This window comes from Lepidochelys olivacea (assembly GCF_965140295.1).
Source record: "Lepidochelys olivacea isolate rLepOli2 genome assembly, chromosome: 6".
Lineage (NCBI taxonomy): Eukaryota > Metazoa > Chordata > Testudines > Cheloniidae > Lepidochelys > Lepidochelys olivacea.
This window is the reverse complement of record NC_140416.1, coordinates 30,962,433-30,985,672: the sequence shown is the minus strand read 5'-3', so window position 1 is coordinate 30,985,672 and position 23,240 is coordinate 30,962,433. Positions and strand designations below refer to the sequence as shown.

Here is a 23,240-nt window from a genome sequence, read left to right as displayed (position 1 = left end):
GAGAGAGGGCTGGAGGTCACACAAAGGACTCAGAGCTGGAGACTGTGGAAGATAGTGTGTTATACTATACTTAAATGATAATGCAAGCCATAGAAACAGAGAGATGGGGAAAACAAAATTCCCTGGCTGCAAAGTTATAGTGAATGATTACAGTGGTAAATCACCCTTCTTACAAATAAATCACTGGTAGGCTGTAATGAAATGCTGTGAAGGTTCACAACAGTCTATCCATTTTATTCCAAAACTGCACTGTAACTTACAAACAAGCACTTTAAGTAACACTACACCTGATAAGCAAACCTCTTATTATACTCAACAGCAGAAAATAGGGGAAAAGACTGTACTGTGATGGATTAATCATTCTTCTCCATTATAAAACGGAACCTAAAGCAAAGTGAGGTGGTATGTGTTTCAAAAAACAAACAGCTTGATTAGCTGTCATGTTAAATATTACTATGGAAGTAAAAGAAGCTACTTAAAATAGCGAGAGATTTCCAACTCAAAAAAAAAAAAAAATAAGGCCTCCCTTCCTGAAGAGACATCAACAAGTTTGTATTAAAGAATGCTTAGGAGAACTCATCAGGATTTTAGATGTGAAGTATTTAAAAAGGTAAAAATATCAAAAGTCCATAAAGCTAAAACAAAACAAAACTCTAATATAAGTTGAAAGTTGTTTCATTTTATTTCTTGGATTTCTTGGTTCAGAATACATTTGTTTTTAAAACCAATCTTTCAGGAAGACAGAGAACTCTACACTGATAGATGCAAAGCAAACAAAGAATAGTGTCAAATAGGACACAGCACTTCTATTGGACTGGTTACTTGTGGTAAATTACATTACTTGCATTGACCCAAAGTGAAGAGTTAAAGAAAGAAAGAATACATGCATTGTGCATGATAAGAACAGAGTAGTTCAAATGACTTAATAAAGACAAGGTGGGTGAGGTAATGTCTTTTACTGGACCAACTTCTGTTGGTGAAAGGGAGACGCTTTCGAGTTTACATGGAGCTCTTACTGAAGTGAGCTGTAGCTCACGAAAGCTTATGCTCAAATAAATTGGTTAGTCTCTAAGGTGTCACAAGTACTCCTTTTCTTTTTGCGAATACAGACTAACACAGCTGCTACTCTGAAACCTAATCCAACTTGTCTCTCTAATATCCTGGGACCAATATAGCTGCAACAACATTGCAAATAACTTTACAAACTTTCTTTAAACCATATGAAACTTAAAACACTTTGCAATAACAAAGAAGATGCAGACGGTGTCCGCTCTAAAAGATGATAAATCAAATCAAGAGTGAAAATGAGAGATACTAACTGACATGCCGCACTTTTTCCTGAATGAAAGATATGACTGTGGGGAGAGGAAATGAACAAAGACTGTCTACGAAAAGGACCCAAAATCTGGAGTATGTTGTTTGCACATTAGCTTTGGAGCTGATGATGCAGCCTGCCTGGCAGTCTCAGGAATATTGTGGTTATGCACTCGGCAACAGATGTTTGTAGTAGCATGAGATTTCAGAGGAGAGAAAAGTATACACCTTAGCACTGGGGCTCTGAGCTTCTAATGATAGTATCAGATAGCAAGATGCCAAATGTTTACTCTCAGACCAGCCAGGCTGTCTAGCAGCCAGCACAATCAAGCACTAGATAAGGGATCTGATCTGTGTCCCAAGTTCTACAGTTCATTAGGGGCTCAGAGCACCTTCTGGGGAGGGAGAGAATCATGCGTTGCTCTTGAGTGACCCTTACCAATACTGACTCACTCCTTGGCTTACAAAACAGTCACTGCCAGGTATGCCAAACTTCGAGAGAAAAATAGAGAAAGAACCCCATAAGTTCTGGCCCCGACACCACCAAGCCCCAGCAAAACATTGTCACAGGGTGAAAGTGTCCTGCAGCTAAATAAACTGCCCTGGCAAAACACAGAGGTTCATTTTATGTTGATGAGGCAATGTTTATCCAGGGAGAATAGACACAAAGACTCTCCCGTACTACACCAAGTGACATTGCTGTATTCAGAAAGAATGTGGTGTAAAGAAAAGGGGGCCTGCTTCTAATCTCACACCAGTGAGAATCAGGAATCACTGAAGTTTGCACCAGTGTAAAAAAAATTAAAAAAAAAAACCACACTCCTCAGGATAAAACTGAGGAGAATCAATCAATATTTTTTATGAATAAAATGGTCTTTGATTGATACATGCGTGAAGTAAATGTGTCAGTAAATAAGGAGCATTCATCGCACAGTTTGAACACGCAATCCACTTAGCATAATAAACAATTTACATTCATTTTTATTTGTGATGTTGTGGAATTTGAATCACCCTGTTTTGATCCTTGACTCTAAACATTTGTTGGCAAAGCCCCCAAAGTGCCGAAGAGAGTCATACTGACTGCAGTGCATTCAACTGGATTTTATATAGTGTCATACAGGAGCTGCCAGAGTATGCCTTTCCTCTCCTCCATGGAATAAGCGCCTACTTGTTACCTTTTAAAAATTCTGTTCTAGTTTAAGTGAGACACCTGGCTAGAAGAAAAGGAGGACGTGTGGCACCTTAGAGACTAACCAATTTATTTGAGCATGAGCTTTCGTGAGCTGCAGCTCACTTCATCGGATACATGTAGCTCACGAAAGCTTATGCTCAAATAAATTGGTTAGTCTCTAAGGTGCCACAAGTCCTCCTTTTCTTTTTGCGAATACAGACTAACACGGCTGCTACTCTGACACCTGGCCATAGTTATTCAAGTTCTTAAATTACAGGCAATTCATCTCCGGTGCTTCATTCACAGCACAACTCTGCTTCTACAGCAACCAGCCACTGTTTCAAGCAGATTGATTTTTTTTTTTTTTTTTTTTTTTTAACTAAAACAAGGTGGTTTGCGAAAATCTTCAAACTTCTGCTCTCTGACATGGGGACAGAGGGAAAGAAAAAAATCGGAGTCTTCTAAATCATTACAACACTGGGATAGAAATACGAGAAGTTTTCTTCAGAGTGAGACTTTGTGAGTGGTTCTGAGAAATTCAACTTAACCCACATGTGAACAGGTGCAGTGGTTAAACACCACACACACAAAATAAACAAGGTCTGATTCTCAAGATTGAAATTTTTTGAAGGTTAGAGTGTGTATTTGCAAGAAGAAAATAAAAGAGTTAACAGAAGAATAAATGGACACAAATCAGATGTCAAGAATTATAACATTCATAAACCAGTTGGAGAACACTTCAGTCTCTCTGGTCACGCAATCACAGACATGAAGGTCGCTATCTTAAAACAAAAAAACTTCAAATCCAGACTCCAGCGAGAAACTGCTGAATTGGAATTCATTTGCAAATTGACAGGTTTCAGAGTAGCAGCCGTGTTAGTCTGTATTCGCAAAAAGAAAAGGAGGACTTGTGGCACCTTAGAGACTAACCAATTTATTAGAGCATAAGCTTTCGTGAGCTACAGCTCACTTCCTCAGATGCATATCGTGGAAACTGCAGCAGGCTTTATATATACACAGAGAATATGAAACAATACCTATTCCCACCCCACTGTCCTGCTGGTAATAGCTTATCTAAAGTGATTTCCAGCACAAATCCAGGTTTTCTCACCCTCCACCCCCCCACACAAATTCACTCTCCTGCTGGTGATAGCCCATCCAAAGTGACAACTCTTTACACAATGTGCATGACAATCAAGCTGGGCTATTTCCTGCATAAATCCAGGTTCTCACATCCCCCCCACCCCCATACACACACAAACTCACTCTCCTGCTGGTAATAGCTCATCCAAACTGACCACTCTTCAAGTTAAAATCCAAGTTAAACCAGAACATCTGGGGGGGGGGGGTAGGAAAAAACAAGAGGAAACAGGCTACCTTGCATAATGACAAGCTTGATTGTCATGCACATTGTGTAAAGAGTTGTCACTTTGGATGGGCTATCACCAGCAGGAGAGTGAATTTGTGTGGGGGGGTGGAGGGTGAGAAAACCTGGATTTGTGCTGGAAATCAGTTTAGATAAGCTATTACCAGCAGGACAGTGGGGTGGGAATAGGTATTGTTTCATATTCTCTGTGTATATATAAAGCCTGCTGCAGTTTCCACGATATGCATCTGAGGAAGTGAGCTGTAGCTCACGAAAGCTTATGCTCTAATAAATTGGTTAGTCTCTAAGGTGCCACAAGTCCTCCTTTTCTATTTGCAAATTGGATACTATTAATTTAGGCTTAAATAGAAACTGGGAGTGGCTAAGTCATTATGCAAGGTAGCCTATTTCCTCTTGTTTTTTCCTACCCCCCCCCCCAGATGTTCTGGTTTAACTTGGATTTAAACTTGGAGAGTGGTCAGTTTGGATGAGCTATTACCAGCAGGAGAGTGAGTTTGTGTGTGTATGGGGGTGGGGGGATGTGAGAAAACCTGGATTTGTGCTGGAAATGGCCCACCTTAATTATGCACATTGTAGGGAGAATGGTCACTTTGGATGAGCTATTACCAGCAGGATAGTGAGTTTGTGTGTGTGGTTTTTGGGAGGGGGGTGAGGGGGTGAGAGAACCTGGATTTGTGCAGGAAATGGCCCAACTTTATTATCATGCACATTGTGTAAAGAGTTGTCACTTTGGATGGGCTATCACCAGCAGGAGAGTGAATTTGTGGGGGGGGGTGGAGGGTGAGAAAACCTGGATTTGTGCTGGAAATGGCCCACCTGATGATCACTTTAGATAAGCTATTACCAGCTGGACAGTGGGGTGGGAGGAGGTATTTTTTCATATTCTCTGTGTATATATAAAGTCTGCTACAGTTTCCACGGCATGCATCCGATGAAGTGAGCTGTAGCTCACGAAAGCTCATGCTCAAATAAATTGGTTAGTCTCTAAGGTGCCACAAGTACTCCTTTTCTTTTTAGAAAAAATAAACTTCACATCTAGGGGCTCAGTCCAGTACCATGAGCCCTGGGTGTGGAACCCTCCTTTCCAAAAGCAACCTTTCCTCTCTGTCCAGTCAGGGAGTCATTCTTATAGCTTGTCCCTCAGCACATGTGCAGCGAGAAGAGAGAGCTGAGCTGAAGTTAAGCCCTTGTTTACCGGGAACCATCCAGTACTCCTGCTATTTTAAAGACAGATGCTATTTTGAAGACAGACGCTACACTGATGACATCTTCATCATCTGGACCCATGGAAAAGAAGCCCTTGAGGAATTCCACCATGATTTCAACAATTTCCATCCCACCATCAACCTCAGCCTGGACCACACAAGAGATCCACTTCCTGGACCCTATGGTGCTAATAAGCGATCGTCACATAAACATCACCCTATACCAGAAACCTACTGACCACTGTGCTTACCTACATGCCTCCAGCTTTCATCCAACCACACCACACGATCCATTGTCTACAGCCAAGCTCTACGATACAACCACATTTGCTCCAATCCCTCAGACAGAGACAAAAACCTACAAGATCTCTATCAAACGTTCTTACAACTGCAATACCCAACTGCTGAAGTGAAGAAACAGATTGACAGAGCCAGAAGAGTACCCAGAAGTCACCTACTACAGGACAGGCCCAACAAAGAAAATAACAGAACACTACTAGCCATCACCTTCAGCCCCCAAATAAAACCTCTTGAGCACATCATCAAGGATCTACAACCTATCCTGAAGGACGACCCATCACTCTCACAGATCTTGGGAGACAGGCCAGTCCTTGCTTACAGACAGCCCCCCAACCTGAAGCAAATACTCACTAGCAACCACACACCACACAACAGAACCACTAACCCAGGAACCTAGCCTTGCAACAAAACCCGTTGCCAACTGTGTCCACATATCTATTCAGGGGACACCATCATAGGGCCTAATCACATCAGCCACACTATCAGAGGCTCGTTCACCTGCACATCTACCAATGTGATATATGCCATCAAGTGCCAGCAATGCCCCTCTGCCATGTACATTGGTCAAACCGGACAGTCTCTAAGTAAAAGAATAGATGGACACAAATCAGATGTCAAGAATTATAACATTCATAAACCAGTCGGAGAACACTTCAATCTCTCTGGTCACTTGAGCTGGGGCAGGGCTGGGGCAGGGATTTGGGGAGGGATCCAATAGGGGCAGGGAGAGGCGGAGTTGGAGCAGGGTGGGGGCGGGGCACGAGCACCCACTGGCGCTGACAAAAGTTGGCGCCTGTGACTGGAAGTATGTAACCAGGCATCAGCAGAGACCAAAAAAAAAAAAAAAGAGAGAGAATACAGTCCAGTCCTGTGTTAAACATAAATTAAAAAATATATATAAAAAGGGAAAGCAGCATTTTTCTTCTGCATAGTAAAGTTTCAAAGCTGTAGTAAGTCAATGTTCAGTTGTAAACTTCTGAATGAACAACCATAACGTTTTGTTCAGAGTCACGAATATTACCAGCAGGAGAGTGAGTTTGTGTGTGTATGGGGGTGGGGGGGGGATGTGAGAAAACCTGGATTTGTGCAGGAAATAGCCCAACTTGATTGTCATGCACATTGTGTAAAGAGTTGTCACTTTGGATGGGCTATCACCAGCAGGAGAGTGAATTTGTGTGGGGGGGTGGAGGGTGAGAAAACCTGGATTTGTACTGGAAATGGCCCACCTGATGATCACTTTAGATAAGCTATTACCAGCAGGACAGTGGGGTGGGAGGAGGTATTGTTTCATATTCTCTGTGTATATATAAAGCCTGCTGCAGTTTCCACGATATACATCTGAGGAAGTGAGCTGTAGCTCACGAAAGCTTATGCTCTAATAAATTGGTTAGTCTCTAAGGTGCCACAAGTACTCCTTTTCTTTTTGCGAATACAGACTAACACGGCTGTTACTCTGAAACATTTCAGAGTTATGAACACCTCCGTTCCCGAGGTGTTTGCATCTCTGATGTTCTACGGTACCAGCAACAGAGGTCAATTTGGTCACTGAAGGAACACGTGTTATTAAGCAGTTCAAATCACTGTTTCTTACCTCCTCAGGTACAATGACCAATGGGTATTTGTCCTCAGATAAAAAATTGAAAATAACCCAAACTTTAAAGGCATCTTCATCACTAATGAACAGAGGACTTTTAGTGAGGTTCTTTTTGAAGCAGAGAGTCCAGCACATCCTATTGAACTCAACTTTGTCAAAGTTCCCTTGAACCTAAAAAGAAAGAAATGAAAAAAAAATAATCTACATTAAACAGCACAGGACATTGTACAGATAAACATAAGTGAGAATGTATTGATCAAATGACACTAAAGGACCAAGAAAATTCTAATTAATAAATTCAGAAACTTTAAGGCCCAAAGGAACCAGTAAGGTCATCTAGTCTGATCTCCTGCATGACACTGGTCTTGGAATCTTATCCAGTAAAACCAGCTTCAAGCCCACAGTTTCTGATTGAATTAAAGCATATTTAAAATTGTCAGTGAAGGAGAATTCACCATATTTCATATTTACTCTAGTGGCCTAGTTAAAACACACCGCTAAACCTGTATAACTATCACCTTCTTAACTGCAACTATCCTTATGTTATGCTGAGTTACTCGGATGGAGTGAATCCAGACATCATCATCATAAAAAAATCTAAAAGCTATGTACAGAAGAGTAACTGTGAAAGGTTTGTTGTAATATATTTTACTATTTTATTATATTAAATGTGCTGCTATTGTAATAAAGTCATAATCACGATCATTCATAATCACATGCAATCACTTATTTTTGAACATACAACCCTTACATACCCCTGTAATTTTCTCCTAAACTCTCACATTTTTCATTATTTTGACATAACTTTGAAAATTTCCAGTTTCTTCATCGTCCTGTACATGTGTATATAATTTGTGAATTATTTCCAGATGTTGAAGATTTTTCCCATACTATAATAATTTTATGCACTCACCCATGTTAGATTTAAAACATACTCCATCACTCATAACTCTACAGCTTTGTAATGCTGTTTCTTGGTCTACACAGAAGTTAAAGACACATTTTGCATTGTAATGGGATTTCTCTTGTTTTTTTGTAACGTACAAAAAATGTGGGGAGCCCCACACACCCAGAGCCCCTCATTGAGCCCCATTCCCCCATAGCCAGATACACACACCCCACTGAGCCCCAACCACCTTCATCTGGATATGCCTGCATAGTCCCATTAATCCTGAATAGGAATAACTGCAGGCAAATGGACAGAAATCAGTAATAAACACACACAAGCTGCTTATTGTGACATAAACAAATATCCATTTATAAAATCAGACAGCAGCAGAGGCCATCCTGGATTTTTAATTTAAAAGAAGTTGCAAAATTAGCTTTAAAAATACTAATAGTGAAACTGACTTGACTGGACTCCAAAATATTGTAAAAATATTTAAACCCAGACGGAGTCTGATCTTGAATTTTATTCATACATTTTTATAGGAGTTTCATCCTGCTTGTGACCTATCTGAATAATGTAGAATCCTAACAAACATGTTCTTAAAGATTAACGTTAGTTTTAACAACAACATTTACACCATACACCAGTATATGCTTTTTACTCTACTCTCTATGGAGCATGTGCAATCTACTTCAAGTCACCATTTTGCTTGGAAACTTCTGTACTATTCTATGCTATTAACCATAAAGAAACTATCAGATTATTGATTTGTGCTTTTGTGCAAAGGAAGATACAAGATGAACTAAAAGAGAAGTTGAAAAAGCACTCTCTTACTTAAAACAATGAAGTATAATAATAATAATAAAAAAAAAAATACAGAACACCTCCATCTCCTCCCAAAGAAATTTTACACTGTAACTACAAAAGATTTAAGTCTCTGAATCCTGTAGGATTGTTGTTTGTTTTCTTGGTATATAAAACAAAACCACCACCACCACTATATCCCACTAACAGCATTTGACCAAACAAAACAGCCTTAAGTGCAACTAAGTACAGAAATTCAGCAGCCTGCCTGGAGCTTTACAAGACACAAAGACAGTCCCCAAGGAGTTGAAAGAACTTGGAATTTATGGGTCTGATTCTTCACTAGCTTGCAAATTGACATATGAAAAGCGGGGTGTAAAATGCTACCACCAGCATAAGTGAAAGGAAGTGTGATTTTATGTAACTATTTTATGTCACAATTTTATGTAACTCTTCTATTATAATTTTGGCTGATATCCATGTGACATATTACTGACAACTCAATAATAAGTGCATAAAAAGCAGAGAAATAAAAAACAGAGTATGAAAAAATCAGACTGGCAAGATTCATATTTCTCTCTCTCTCTCTTTATTTTTAGGGCAACAGAAATAAATATAAATAAAGAGGAAGCATGTTGAACTGAAGACATCTGAAATGCAAAAGCATCAAGACATCTGCCAGGGAACTATAAGGGTGGTATAATGAAAATATTATAAGTGGAGGTATTAGTAATACTAATTCCATATACCAATAAAGAAAGTTTGTTGCTACTTGCTTCCTTCATCAAATTGCCAACCTGGGCATTTCTCCATGCTTCTCTGATTCAACAATGGAGACTTTGTTGCAGGGCAACTCATTCCCTAGTACTCTAGATAAATAATTCATTTACACTGAGGAATAGAAGAAGAAAGATTTTAAAAGCTTGAACAGTTTTCTCAATAAGATTTACTCTAGAAGTGAGGCAGGATAATATGAGTTGTTGCTTTGGCACCTCAAAGTGATTTTTCTATACAGATTGGCATGTTTGCTGAAAATAAAAATGATTTGGATAGTTTGTGAACACTGAGAAACAATACACTACGCTACAAAACTAATGCAAAAGCTTCTTTCTAATTTCCAGTAAAAACAAGCTGATAATTAATTTTAGTCTAAAGGCCTTCTAAAACACAAGAGCATCTTTGCCATATACTAATACCAATGTTTACTTTCTAAGAAATGCTGAATCTTATTAAAATCCAAATGCAAGGATTTATTATTTTAAATAAAAGGAGAGAGTTTGGGTAATTTTCAAAAAGCAAAATACCCTGTGAGTTTAAGAACTCCCTCAAAATAGGCTGCTTCCGTTCTCATTGAAGACAACAGGAAGACAGTTATACCATCACCCCACAGAAAGAATTCATAGGAAACTGCATGTCTGGAAATCAACAGAGTGTCCTTTGGAATAAGTGGGAGTACCATAAGGAATAATGCGCTAAGGACTTGATCATGCAGTGTTTAATATGTGAATATTTTTGTTTAGGAATACAGATTTGGGGGGAAATCCTGGATAGGTATTTGTTCACTTGTTCTAAGATCATCCAAACTAAGGCACAAATTACTGAAATGGGGAAAAGCAAAAATTCATTTTTCCAAGGGAAAAATGGCACGCATCCGTGCCTTCACCCAGTGCATCTCTCTTCTCTTCTGACACTTGTTCATAAATACCTCCTAAACTGCCAAAGAAAACAGGGTACAATGAAGATTTTTACTGTCCACAAAGACAGCTTTGTATATGCAGCAATGCATAATTCAGATCTTAAAAAAGGAACAACAGAAGTTTCTCAAGCAGCATAAAAAAACCCTTTTAATTTGTATCTAAGATACAAGCATTTTCAAATATCTGACATTTAATTAGCATTACAAAGCAAGAGATTCTGGGCAATTTAACCCGGGTTTCTCAACTTTTTCCTTTTAAGATGAAAAAGTTTTGCAAATTAAAGTTCTATTAAATGGTAATAGCGCAGGTACTCCTTCCCTCCTCCCCCAAAGTGCCAACTCCTCTTATGCACACTTTTTTAAATGAAAGCATATTTCATGTAAGCACTTAGGTGGATTTTCATTTCCCTTTTTTCTATTCTCTCTATGACAGTGCATTGCAGATGACAACTGGCTTAATGACTTGATACTGCCTGTGAAAGGCATTTGTAAAAAGTTGGGACTACAGTTCAGGCTCTCCACCCAGTTAAGGCTCTTTCTTTTTTGGGAAAAATAAGGCCCTTTCTTTCTTTGGAAGATTTGGTAGGAAAATTTGATGGATTTTTTGTATTTCAGAATAAACAAACAGTCTCTTTAAACTAAAATGCTTCCACGTTTACAAGTTAACACTGCAGAATGCTTCACCACAGAATGGCCAAGAAAGTAACAGATACATCAGCATCATGATGTACCCTGATGTGCTTCAATGGCTAACACACCAAAAACCCACCACCATCACCCCCCCACACACACACACACACACAAAAGGAGGGAAGAGTGTGGAATCTGTGGGAGAACTAAAGTCCAGAGAGATAGCGGGGGCTGACTGGTTAAAACTAAAGAAAGGGATGAGGCTCAGTGGTGCCAGAAAGAGGGGCCTAGAGGGCCTGGGCCCCATCATTTTTAAATTTTTTACCTGCCTTAAGGGGGAGCAGGCAATGAGGAGTGAGTGGCCATGGGGGGAAAGAAGTGGAGTGGGCACGGGGTCAGCGGAGGGACGGAGGCCACAGTTTGGACACCGGTGGTCCCCCTACTTCTAGGGAGTTTCCAGCATTCCTGATGAGGCTTAACTTCACTGCTGGTGATACCTCAACCAGACCTGCCAGGAGTTATGCGCCTCAAAGCTCTGTAATGCTCACCAGTATTAAATGCATATGCTACTTTTAAGTTTATCATTAAAGACAAATTGGTTCCTTAAATAATTTGCACAAAGTGTGACACATGAGGCTGCACAAAACTTTCCAGCTATTCCTTGGTACAGGACTCCATTAGGCGGAACTCATTAATGCTATAAAAAGGGGGCCACTATCTGCATAGCTATTGTCACCCCTCTGCAAAGGGGTAGCAAATTTTGGGGCCTTGCAGGTCAGCTTCTCACTGGAGGAGAAATCAGTGATGGGGAAACTGGGAATAGTCTTATTGCTGTTTATTTTACACTTTCATACACCATGCCTTGAACAGAGGTGGTCACAAACGGCACACAGACAACTCCCTCTTTTGGAATTTCTGACCAAACACTAATGCCCAGTTCCCAGAGGGCAACTCTGCCTCAAGAATTGCCTCTAGTTAGATAGATTAAGGTAGAGAGCAAACCTTGTTGCTCGCCAGAGTTCCCCCAAAAAAGAAAATACATCACAGAACTAACAGTGCATTTCTTCAAAGAACGAACGACACTTGTGCACTACGAGAAAGAACTTTTAAAACTAATAGTACCACCTATTGACTCCCACTATACTAGTATTTTTGTGGGTTTTCAAATTAAAATACCCTCTTTCGATATAAGGAATTTCTGCCCTTCCTGTTTGTAAATGAGTCTACATATCACTATAGTATAATATAGGTCAACATACAGTTCTACAAGTTTTAAAATAATTTTAACCACGATCCACTATGTACATGAACACGTCTTTGCACAAGTGTGGCCCAGGCAGTGGGGTTAAAAAAATCAAAACAAAAACCAAACCATAATACTGCATCTTGCAATTTTAAGGCATACAACTCTGCACAGAGCATTTCTCCATTATGTCCCAATGTACAGAATCAGGATCAGCATTTCTTCGTTTCCCTTCCTCCCTGTCCATTTCTAAGTTTATTATCTAATCCTAAAACTGCTTACTTGAAGAGAGAACACAAGAAGAACTAAAAACTTACCTTTTCCAAGATGAATTTGTTTAAATATGGCATGTAACCCTGATTGGAAACTGGTCCTTCATCATCGTCCCGAAAATGCTCTTCCAAGGCCACTGGGTCATGTGGAACATTTAGCACTGTGCACAAATTGTGAGAAAGGACCTAAAAACGGAAAACAAATCAGTGAGATCAGAGGTCAGTTTCCTTAGTGGCAGCGCTGTGATTCACTAAAGTCTGCTCAGAATGAGACACATTCATGTCAGGGTGAGTTGTAAACTGGGGATTTTTGTTGAAGGAAAATACAGTTCTAGCAGCTGAGTTGCAGGAATTCAAACACTTCAAATGGTAACACTATTACAGAGTCAAAATGGTTACAATCCAGTGGTTAACAAACAAATACAAAAACAGCTTCACAGAGAATTCAAATCATGTATTTGAAAGTAAGGGAAGATCTGTGGAAATACAGAGTTCATGTTTCTATGAGGAAATTAGTTAATAAGGGGAAATGATAAGCATAACCAGCTCCTGTTGTTATAAAAATTCAGCAATGTGACTAAACTGACTCATGAAAAGTATTTCAACAGACATCTTGAGTTTATAGGAAATGCTAACTTGTCAAATAAAGGTATAGATTTTGAATTTCTCTTATCTGCTTGTTTTTCAGTTACTTTTCTATATCTACCATAGGTTTCAACTGGTAAGAGGCAAATAATGTTACAGGAGGGCCCTGCGGGAAGGGGTGGAGGGAAGGGAAGAGTTCAGAAACAATTCTTAACATTTTATTTTAAACCAACATATTTGCATGTGTTACTTCATCCGTTTCATCCCCCGCATAACCTATCTAGAGAAATGACCTTCAATGAGAGGCTACAGGCTTCATTAGTTTTAAGGAAGTACAGAGTTCATGAAAACTAAGTGGCAATAAATACATCTAAAACTCCATTGTATGCAGCATTTTACAAGCAAAATATATGCCTGGTTACCAACTATGGAGCAAAGAACCTAGATCATTTTTACTTTTATGCCATGAAACTAGTAGCAGTAAGGCTACATTCTACACAACAAATTAGGGGTGTGATTCTCAGCTTGTGTACACCTGCTAGCATGAGCATAAATAGTAGTGTAGCCATGGTAGCACGGGCAATGGCAACCGACTTAGCCATGCCAAGTACACACGGGGGTCCAGGGGGTTGTACTCAGCATAGCTCAGCCATGCCACTGCTACCACGGCTATGATGCTATTTATACTCACACGAGCATATGCAGGCTCTGGGAATCACCTCTCTAGCTCATATTGCAGATTCATCCTAAGAGTCCTGGTGAAAGGTGCCACATCTCCCAGCCACAGAGAGCGTGGTTCCTTCCTTCTCTTCTCTCTCACATACCTTCCCAAGGATCAGACAGCCTGCTGCTCAGCCAGTCCAAGGGTTTGTCTACACTGCCACTTTACAGCACTGCAACTTTCCCGCTCATGAGTGTGCTGCGGGGGGGAAAACACCCTCCGGAGCGCTGCAAGTTGCAGCGCTGTAAAGTACCAGTGTAGACAGTGCACCTGCGCTGGGAGCCACACTGTGATTTGCACCATTTTTCAGCTATTCATGCAAAAGTTGCAAATACACATGCAAAGCCGGGTCTCAGACCATGAAAACAAAATCGCTCCCGGCACTGGTAGCTATTCCCCTCGTGGAGGTGGGTTTTTTTCATAGCCCTAGGAGAGCTCTCTCCCACCGCTGGTGCCGCGACTACACAGCCACGTTAAAGCGCTGCCGCGTCAGCACTTTAAAGTTGCTAGTGAAGACAGGCCCTAACATGGCTTACTAGGGCTTGATCCTGCATCCATTAAAGTCAAAGAGGAAAACTCCCATTGATTTATATAGTACAGTGTCCAGCCCTGAAGGATTATGTACCCCATAAAGCTACAGAAACTGGGTTAAGCATTTAACCTTACTTATCTATGAAGGGATTGAAACTGTAAATTTCTTTTCCCAGTGTGCTGTACGAGAAACAATATAATAAAAACAACATGCAGAAAGAAGAGGCATTAGACAGAAAAAAAATAGCTTGCATTTTAAAAAAAAATGCATCCTGCCTACATAAAAGAAAGCTAACTACCCAGCTGTGAGAAAAGATAGCAACTGACATCATTTGGTCTCTCTCTCTCTCTCTGAGAGATGTAAGTAATGGTCCTCTTTGTTCATTGAGCAAGTACTACATCTAAAAAACAGAACAAAGGGAGACAGGGAGAAAGTCTGCAAATTTGTTTAGGGCTATTTATAGACAGCTAAATATATCTGTGTTAGTGACAGAGCAGTTGAAAATGGGGTAGCTGCAAAACCAGAATAAATGGAAATGGGTTTGAAATCTTCAGAGTTGTCAGCTAAGAAGAATGTATCTAGGTTGCAGATTCAATGGAGAGTCATTCTGTTTTCTTTCCTATCCGATTACATTAAAATTTGCTCCATTGCTCTTATGATAAAAAAAACCTAGCAAAGTATCAGCATTATCATGAAATCCTACCAAGACCACATTTTAATTTATAAAAGCACACACACACGTCCATGAAAACAAAATCTTCACACATGTACATTAAAATAAAACAAAATAATTTAATCTGACCTAGCCAGGTAACAAAGAAGTCTAAAGAGAACAGAAATAGGTACTGCTCTCTATTGCCTGCCATTTTATATTAACTGCTAAGTTTTCCAAAGCAGATAATAAAATTATATCTACGTTTTGTGTTCACACTGTGATTTGCACCATTTTTCAGCTATTCATGCAAAAGTTGCAAATACACATGCAAAGCCGGGTCTCAGACTATGTACAAGAACTCAGGTGAATAAATATTGGGGATATAGTTTTAGATGCCAGGCTGAGATCCTATTGAAAATTTGATCCTAAGCAAAATGCCTCACACTGGCTACACTGTACTGAAGTATGGTGGAGGAAGATGCAATGGCCCTCTGGAGTCACTTAAAATACCCACCCATTCCAGTGATGAGAAGTTTAAAAACAAACATTCCCCTTCACTTTACCCTTTTCACCACACCCTATGAATTGGGGCGATGATGTTAAAAAAATAAATAAAAAACAACAACCCAGAGACACACACACAAATACATTGCCCTCCTCAACAAGATGTTCCCCTCTAATTTAAAATTACCTTCACCAAACAAATTATTCCAAACACTAAAGCCCCCCTGTCTCCTGCTAATGCAGAGAAAGAGACCAGTGCTCCTTCCTCCCCTGATTAAGCTTCCCTCCTGTTATCTATGTATTTAGGAGAGATTAGGAATAAATTGATCTGAATTTTCAGGTAGAAGGCACTTAACCAGAACATTCCAAAAAAATTTGCTCATTTACAAGGTTACTATTAACAACAACTAAGGAATATTGAATAAAAGCAGAACTTTGTTCTCATCTGCCTAGCTCTTACCCCTCTTCCTGCTCTCCCCCTTGAGGGCTTACTGCTGCCCAAAGGCTGAAGGAAACCCTGGATGGTTTCAACAACTAGGAACCAGATCCCAGGAAAGAATTCTACTTTCAATCATTTTTGAAAATCTGCCTTATTTGAGACTCTATTATGCTCAGTTCCTTCTTTTCATAGTTCAAGAAATTCCCTGCTGCCTTCCAAAATCTTCCATTCTTTGAAGTGGCAGAGAGCCAATTGCCTTTCTTGGTATCTAGAGTACATTGAGAAAACTCAGCAATGAGTTCTTACTTTTTTTTTAAATGCCTATCATCTAAAGCATCACTTTGACGATCAATAGAAAAAAAAATAGCTTAGCGCAAGCTTAAGGGACTAAAAAGCCCCTTGTACTGCAGAATCTCAGTTAAACTGTGAAGAAAATTTCCACCAGTAAGGATAATTCTTCTAGTGCCCTTATGGTTGCTAGGCAACTTTTTCTTTCCGCATTTATTATGCTCTTGTTGCCACAATTAACAATCCACCTCCATGCCAGAACCAGTCTCTTGCTCCATGCCAAAAAGTCATCTTTCTGCTATGCTGTGGATCAAGCTGCAAACCCCTGCAGTAACTGACACCAGCCAAAGGCTGGATCCCTAAGGTCCTGAAAGCTTCATGAGATTTTGCTAGACACTTCTGAATCATGTTTTTATTTTTAAAGTTGCTTTACTTGGCATTTATGTCTCTAACACAGCTCTATCTGTGCTACTGTTGCAACTCCTAGAATTACTTAGGCCCTGATCCTGCAAACCCTTACACATGTGCTGAACAGCAAGCATAAGAGTGCCCCCATAGGTGATCTGTCCCCCAGAAAGAGAAGGAACACTCCAACAACTTATTCAACAGATAGTAACTGCCCCATATAAAAGAGTATTACAGCCAAAATAATAATGGGACCGTTAAGAGTAACAGCCTTGCACTGCACAGGATATTGATATTTTCTTCAGTACTAGTTTCATCTTTTAGGAGAGGGTGGGATTGGGTTTTTTCTTTAAGAGTTTAAAAGAGTTATGGAACTGTACAATTCCATTTACTAGCCTTCTACAAAATCACTTCGAGATATTCTTGGACTGTCTCTCTGACATCTCCTAAAGGACATCTTGCCATCCGTTCCAGCTCAACATGCTCCCATCCTCAGTCTCCTTTCTCAATCACTGACAATACCAGCATCCTGGACATCACTCAGGCCCATAACCTGGGCATCATCTTCAATTCAGATCTCTCTCTAGGTCCTCCCTTAAGATTCTTTTTGCATAATATCTCTAAGATACGGCCTTTCCTATCCACACAGCTAAAACTGTTGAGAGTTTGGACATGATCTTGCATCTCAGTTACTGCAACATACTTTTCTTTGGCCTTGACAAATGCAATCTTGCCCCACTCATATCCATTCAGAACACTGCTGCAAACATCACTTTCCTTGCCCCCACTTTGACCATGTCACCCCTCCCTTTTAACCCCTGCACTGGCTCCCCCTTCTCTATCGCATCAAACATAAGCTATTTGTCTTTACTTTCAAAGCTTTTCACAGCCTGTGCCCACCTTACCTGTCATCTATCAGAAAGTCAACTCTCACCTCCCATCGGCCCATGACGAGACAGCCTGCACTGGCCACTTGTTACATTTTCAAACAAGCACCTTTGTGCTTTCTCCCAGGCTGCATCTCACCCTTGGGAGGAGCACTCCATAAACACTGACAAAACTAACTCATTATCTTCCTTCAAAGCCCTCTGTGATGCCTACAAAAGAACTGACAACAGTTAGATCACTGCTGTGTCAAAACACTGCCTATCATGCTGACCAATAGCGTCTCCTGGTTTTCTTGTATTTTGCCAGCAGTCTGTGTCTCCATCTGTTGTCTCTTAGCTTACAATCTAACATAAGCTCTTTGAGGCAGGTTCTGTTTTCCTTGTTCTGGTTTGTACAGCACACAATGGTGTCTCGGGCCAGGTCTCATAGGCACTATGCTAATACAAACAATATAACAAAAATGTTTCAGTATAGGGTATAATGCTGACAGTTGGGAGACTTGAGTTTAGAACAGAGGTGGGCAAACTACAGGCAGCAGGCCACATGAGGCCTGCAGGACCCTCCTGCACAGCCCAGGAGCTCCTGCCCGGGAGGCTAGCCCCCGGCCCCTCCCCTGCTGCCTCAGCTCTCTGCGCCTCTGACGCAATGCTCTGGGCGGTGGGGCTGCGAGCTCTTGCCAGGCAGCGCAGCTACAGAGCCGCGGCCTGACCCGGTGCTCTGTGCTGCGCAGTGGCGTGGCTGGCTCCAGCCAGGCGGCATGGCTGCCTGTCCCGGTGCTCTGGGCGGCACGGTAAGGGGGCAGAGAGTTTGGATAGAGGGCAGGGGAGTTTGGGGTGGTGGGCAGGGGGCGGGGCTGTGGATAGGGATTGGGGTGGTCAGAGGGCAGAGAACAGGGGGGGTTGAATGGGGGCAGGGGTCCTGGGGAGGCAGTCAGATATGAGAGGGGGGTTGGATGGAGCGGCGGGGGGCAGTCAGGGGTGGGGGATCTGGGGGCAGTCAGGGGACAGCGAGGGGTGGATGGTGCAGGGGTTCTGGGTGGGCCATCAGGGGACAGGGAGGGTTGGATGGGGCAGGAGTCCTGGGGGAGCGGTCAGGGTGTGAGAAGCAGGGTGGGCCGGATAGCGAGCGGGGGCCGGGCCACCCTGCCTCCCCTCATCGGCTCTCTATACAATTTCAAACCCGATGTGGCCCTCGGGCCAAAAAGTTTGCCCGCCCCCAGTTTAGAAGGGTATTCTGTACTGGTAGAGGTATGGCTGCAGTGATGTTTTCAGTCTGAAGGGAGAACCAGATAAATAATTTCATTCATTCCAGCTAATATAATAAAGTAACAATTTCTCATAATAAGGACCAACTACATACTGCTCACTTTTGCTAGATGACCCACCTTTATCTTCTCCACTTGGATATTAAACTAATGTTCTGTAACATACATCTCCCTCTCTTGTTTCTGCCCTGTTATCCTAACCCTGTATCACCCTGCCGATCAGCACGCTGGCCAAAATTTTCAAAAGTGACTAGAGACTTTGGTGGCCTCACTTTTTGGTCACACACCTTGACACACCTGAAAAAGGCAAAATTTTCCAAGAGCGTTGGTCACCCCACCTTCTGGAAATCAGGCCCTATTAAGGAGTGAAGCCAAGGACCCAAAAATTGAGATGCCCAAACCACTTTTGAAAATGTAGGCTACAAGGAGCAAACAAGGAAGAACAGCAAAGCTGTGACTAGTCAACAGTTAAGTGAGTCCACCATCAAACAGAAAATTAGGAAGAAATACAACAAAGTTTTCATATATTGTGTAAAAATGGGTTTGGCTTGCATCATCTCTAAGGTTTCAATTTCTCAAACATACTACCACATGTAATGCTTACAGCAGTAAGCATTCTCATGGAAATCCAGTAGTAAGCATTTGCAAGATCTGTCCAAAGACTACATTAAACTTCTGGAAACTCTCTTTACTATTCAAACCACCAAGACACAACACTTTAATAAACCATTTAGAAACTGAAGAGTGCAAAAAAAGGTGAAACCAAAAGGAAGATTTAAAAATAGTACAACATATGCCTGCACGTAGCTCATACTAGAGCCACAATAGTAAACTAAAGCTGTAATTGCTTCCACAAAAATTATACTGAAATTTTGCTACAGTGGCATTTGAAAGGGCGTGGTGCAATATATAAACAAAACAAGAGCAATGTTTATAATTAACGTGTAATTTATGAACAGACAAGCATCATAAATGTTTACAATTTTTGCCGATGCGTAAAAGAATGGGGTAATCAATATAACTGCAGAACTACTAGAAAATACTGGTCAAATGAATCAATGCACAATACTTTAAAATACAAAAGAGGACTAATGTTGCTTAAATTAGACAGTAGCACCCATATTTGCATTTTTAAAAAAAGACTGACAGAGGAACAAGTTAACTCAAGAACTATGCCATATACTGTGGCTGTTCTCATATTGTCCCCTCTCACTCCTAGGGTCTTTACCTGTTGGCTGTACAGATATCACGTACAAAGGAATTAAGTAATTAAGAGAAAAGGGATAAGGGACATCTCACACAACTGCCTCTGTCCTGATGGGTCCTAGTTTTTTTCCCAGGGGCTTGACTCCTCTCCAAATAATGCAGAGGGGGTAGAAAGGACCCACATACCTGTCTCCATCACTTTCTATTTCCATTAAATTAAGACTAGTACAGAAAGTAAACCCCTTTGGAATTGGACATCTGCTGCATAAAACACATTCATTCTTATGCTGGATTATTTTTATGTTTGTACTGCCTTGAAAAAATAATAAAATGTCACTTTTGTGGAACAAACAGACCAGCTGGGAAGAGACATTAGAATGTGAGTTCTTCAGAAATGGTGGTATAATCCACTTCCAGAAGTAGTACAAATACCAAAAATCTTTGGTGTGGTTGAGGGGTAACACAGCAGATAATTAAAGTTAACTTAATGCACAGCAAACATGCTGACACTAAGGGGAACTGTCAAAGATGACCACCCACCATTTATTTTATAAACATCTCAAGTGTCAACCTTTCCTCATACCCTCAAGGCAGGGCAATTACAGTAATGGGGAACAATTACTGCAAAACGTAACTAGACAGAGACTGCACAGGACCTACAAATCAAGAGAGAATATAGCAGGGAGCGGCAGGAAAACAAGATTAAAAAAAACAACGAGAGCCTTGATAAATTAGAACGTTTGTATCCCCAACCTACTCAAGCTGACTGTGGGTTTCCCACTGTAATAAGGACAGACACACTGTCCTTCAGAAGAGAGACAGTCCTCAAGTTTTCTCCAGTGATTACAGAGGTTACAGTTGACCTGGTGATCAATACAATGATCTATGAAACACGGCCAGAATGGAATCAGATTCCACAAGCTGTGTGAGTTCTATTAAGAACACACATCACTTTAGAGCATAAGCTGGAAAAGAATCACACAGTTGGAGCCTCTTGACTACTTCTCCTGTTTACGCTCAGAGTGCTGTAAAACCTCAGTCTCCCTTTGGCAGACTCTAAATTCTACTTGAATGGCGTCAAGTCCTTTGTTTGGGACCTTGCATCTAGTCTACAAGAGAGCGATGCAGAAAAGGGTACTCAAGGCAAATGACTGAAGGGATGGGTTTGTATAAGTGCACCTACAGGCCAGAAATCAAATAAGCTGCATCACCCTCCATGACAAGAGAACTGCTTTAACTTCAGGACCCACACGCACACATATGTAACAGCTCAAGACCCAGGGCGCTGCACATCAGACTAGGGAACAGTACTGGAGAAAAATGAATCTGTAGCCTACATAGCACTTCGAACAATCTGGAAAGGGCACTACTCTACCCTGGTTTTGCCCACTGAACATGATGGGAACTGGATGGCTCACAGAGAAGATGGTCACACAGGGTGTGCATATTCTGCACCAACAGCTTTATTCCCATGGGTCCTCAGTGACTTTACAGAGTTATATGGTGGCAAAGAGGGACACCAGGGTACTATCTCCAGGACAGTCCAAGTGAGTGTCCAGATAGAACGTTTCCAGACCCACCCCCCCTTCCGTGTTCAAAGTGAGCCCCACCATTTTGGGGCCATCCCAAGAGAGCGTCAATGTGACTGACGCTGTCCTGACTGGAGTATCCAGCAGCGCCACAATGGAGCCAAAGCACCAAGCCTCTCTGAGGCAACTGTCCCAGGGCTTTGCAGGAGGCTCCCAGGCTCCTGCTCTCCATCCCCACCCCCGTGAAGAGCAGGAATAAAAGACTGAGGCTGCTGATTTTGCTTCCCCAGCAGCAGCAACCCAGGGATGGTCACAAGCTGCTTCCTTCCTCTCGCTCTCTCTCGGCGGGGGGAGAGAGAAGGAAGGAATCACAGCCTGGAAGCCCTGGGGCGGGAGCCTGCAAAGCCCCTGCTATTGCCCCGTCCCCGGGGCCCCTCGCCAGCAGCAGCCCCGCGCCCCGGGGTGGGGCGGAGGACACTTGCCCCCCAGCCCAGCTGACGCCCCCAGGCTCCCTCCCGCACTTGCCTTGAGCTGGGACTTGGAGACCTTGCCGCTCCGGTCCAGGTCCAGGGCGGTGAAGGCGTGCCAGATGGCCTTGAGCAGCTCCTCTTTCAGCCCCCCCATGGCCAGCCTGCCCCCAGGCCGCTGCGCCCCAGCCGCCCGCTCCGCCAGCTCCAGCGCCGCTGCGCCCCAGCCGCCCCGTCCCCGGCTGCAGCTCGCATCACTCCACCCCTCTCCGCCGCCGGCAGCCAACCAGGCCCAGCGGCGCGGGGCAGGGCTGCGCCCTCCGGGGCAATAGGAAGTGATTGAGCCCTGGGCAGCTGCAGGCTGAGGATCGTGCGCGCCCCGCTCCACCTCTCCCTGACCCCTCGCATAAAGCCGCCCCAAGTTGGGCCAGCCCCTGCTCCCGGCAGCGGGCTGGAACCGGCCCCTGGCAGGCGAAGTCCCCCGCGGCCCTGAGCTGCCCGCGGGGCCGCACGGCAGGCGAGGGCCCGTGGGTAATTATCACAGTGAAAGGGGAGGCCCCGATCCTGGCAACGCTCCCGCCGGGGCTGCGCGCAGGGGCGCTGTGCGGGGAGTGACGCTGTCCCGGGGCAGAAGTGGTTGCAGGCTCAGGGCCTTGTTTTCTGTAATGTCTCTAAAACGAAACCTGTAGCCCCCAAATGCTTTACAGCAGGGGTGGCCAACCTGTGGCTCCCTGTATAGGCACCGCCTCCGGAGCAGGAGCTACAGGCGCCAACTTTCCAATGTGCCCAGAGGGTGCTCACTGCCCCACCCCTGGCTCTGCCACAGACCCTGCCCCACTCCACCCCTTCCCGCCCCCTCCCCTGAGCCTGCACCCCCCCCCCCACCTCAAAACAGCTGGTGCAGGCACTGATCCCTGGGGCTGCCAATGGCTGGGAGGCGCTGGTAGGGGTGTGGGGGAGCTGATGTGGGGCTGCTGAGGTATTACCGTGGCTCTTTGGCAATGTACATTGGTAAGTTCTGGCTCCTTCTCAGGCTCAGGTTGGCCTCCCCTGCTTTATAGGGTCAGACACTGACCCCTCCTAGGGCACAAGTACCTGCATTGCAGGTACTCTGCCTTGTCCCCTGGGACTGGTAGTGGGTACCTTAGTGAGGTGAGCTGGTGCCCTCCATTCATGCCCTCTGCAGCACATACAAGCATGGATACTACGTGCATGCATATAGCTGTATTTTAACACATTCTTTCTACCTTAC

At 42.8% G+C, this 23,240-nt stretch overlaps 2 protein-coding genes across 12 annotated transcripts in view; one reads left to right on the top strand and one right to left on the bottom strand.

Moving 5' to 3' along the window:
- Window positions 1–9,423, top strand: part of LOC311521649 (uncharacterized protein) — a 144,954-nt gene extending 135,531 nt beyond the window's left edge. For all 11 annotated transcript variants that reach the window (XR_014711940.1, XR_014711941.1, XR_014711942.1 and 8 more), the window contains one exon: window positions 9,264–9,423. Coding sequence is in view for 8 of the 11 variants with exons in the window: in XM_084630071.1 (XP_084486197.1) it covers window positions 9,264–9,303 (40 nt within the window). In the remaining 3 variants the exon portion in view is untranslated. The remainder of the gene's footprint in view (window positions 1–9,263) is intronic.
- The window catches only part of SWAP70 (switching B cell complex subunit SWAP70), a 57,225-nt gene extending 35,005 nt beyond the window's left edge, over window positions 1–22,220 (bottom strand). Inside the window, exons 1-3 of the mRNA XM_084630067.1 lie at window positions 22,047–22,220; window positions 12,551–12,691; window positions 6,969–7,142 (exon numbers count right to left, since the gene is read on the bottom strand). Coding sequence (XP_084486193.1) covers window positions 6,969–7,142; window positions 12,551–12,691; window positions 22,047–22,145 — 414 coding nt within the window. The 5' untranslated portion in view covers window positions 22,146–22,220. The remainder of the gene's footprint in view (window positions 1–6,968; window positions 7,143–12,550; window positions 12,692–22,046) is intronic.
- Between the last annotated feature and the right edge of the window lie 1,020 nt (window positions 22,221–23,240).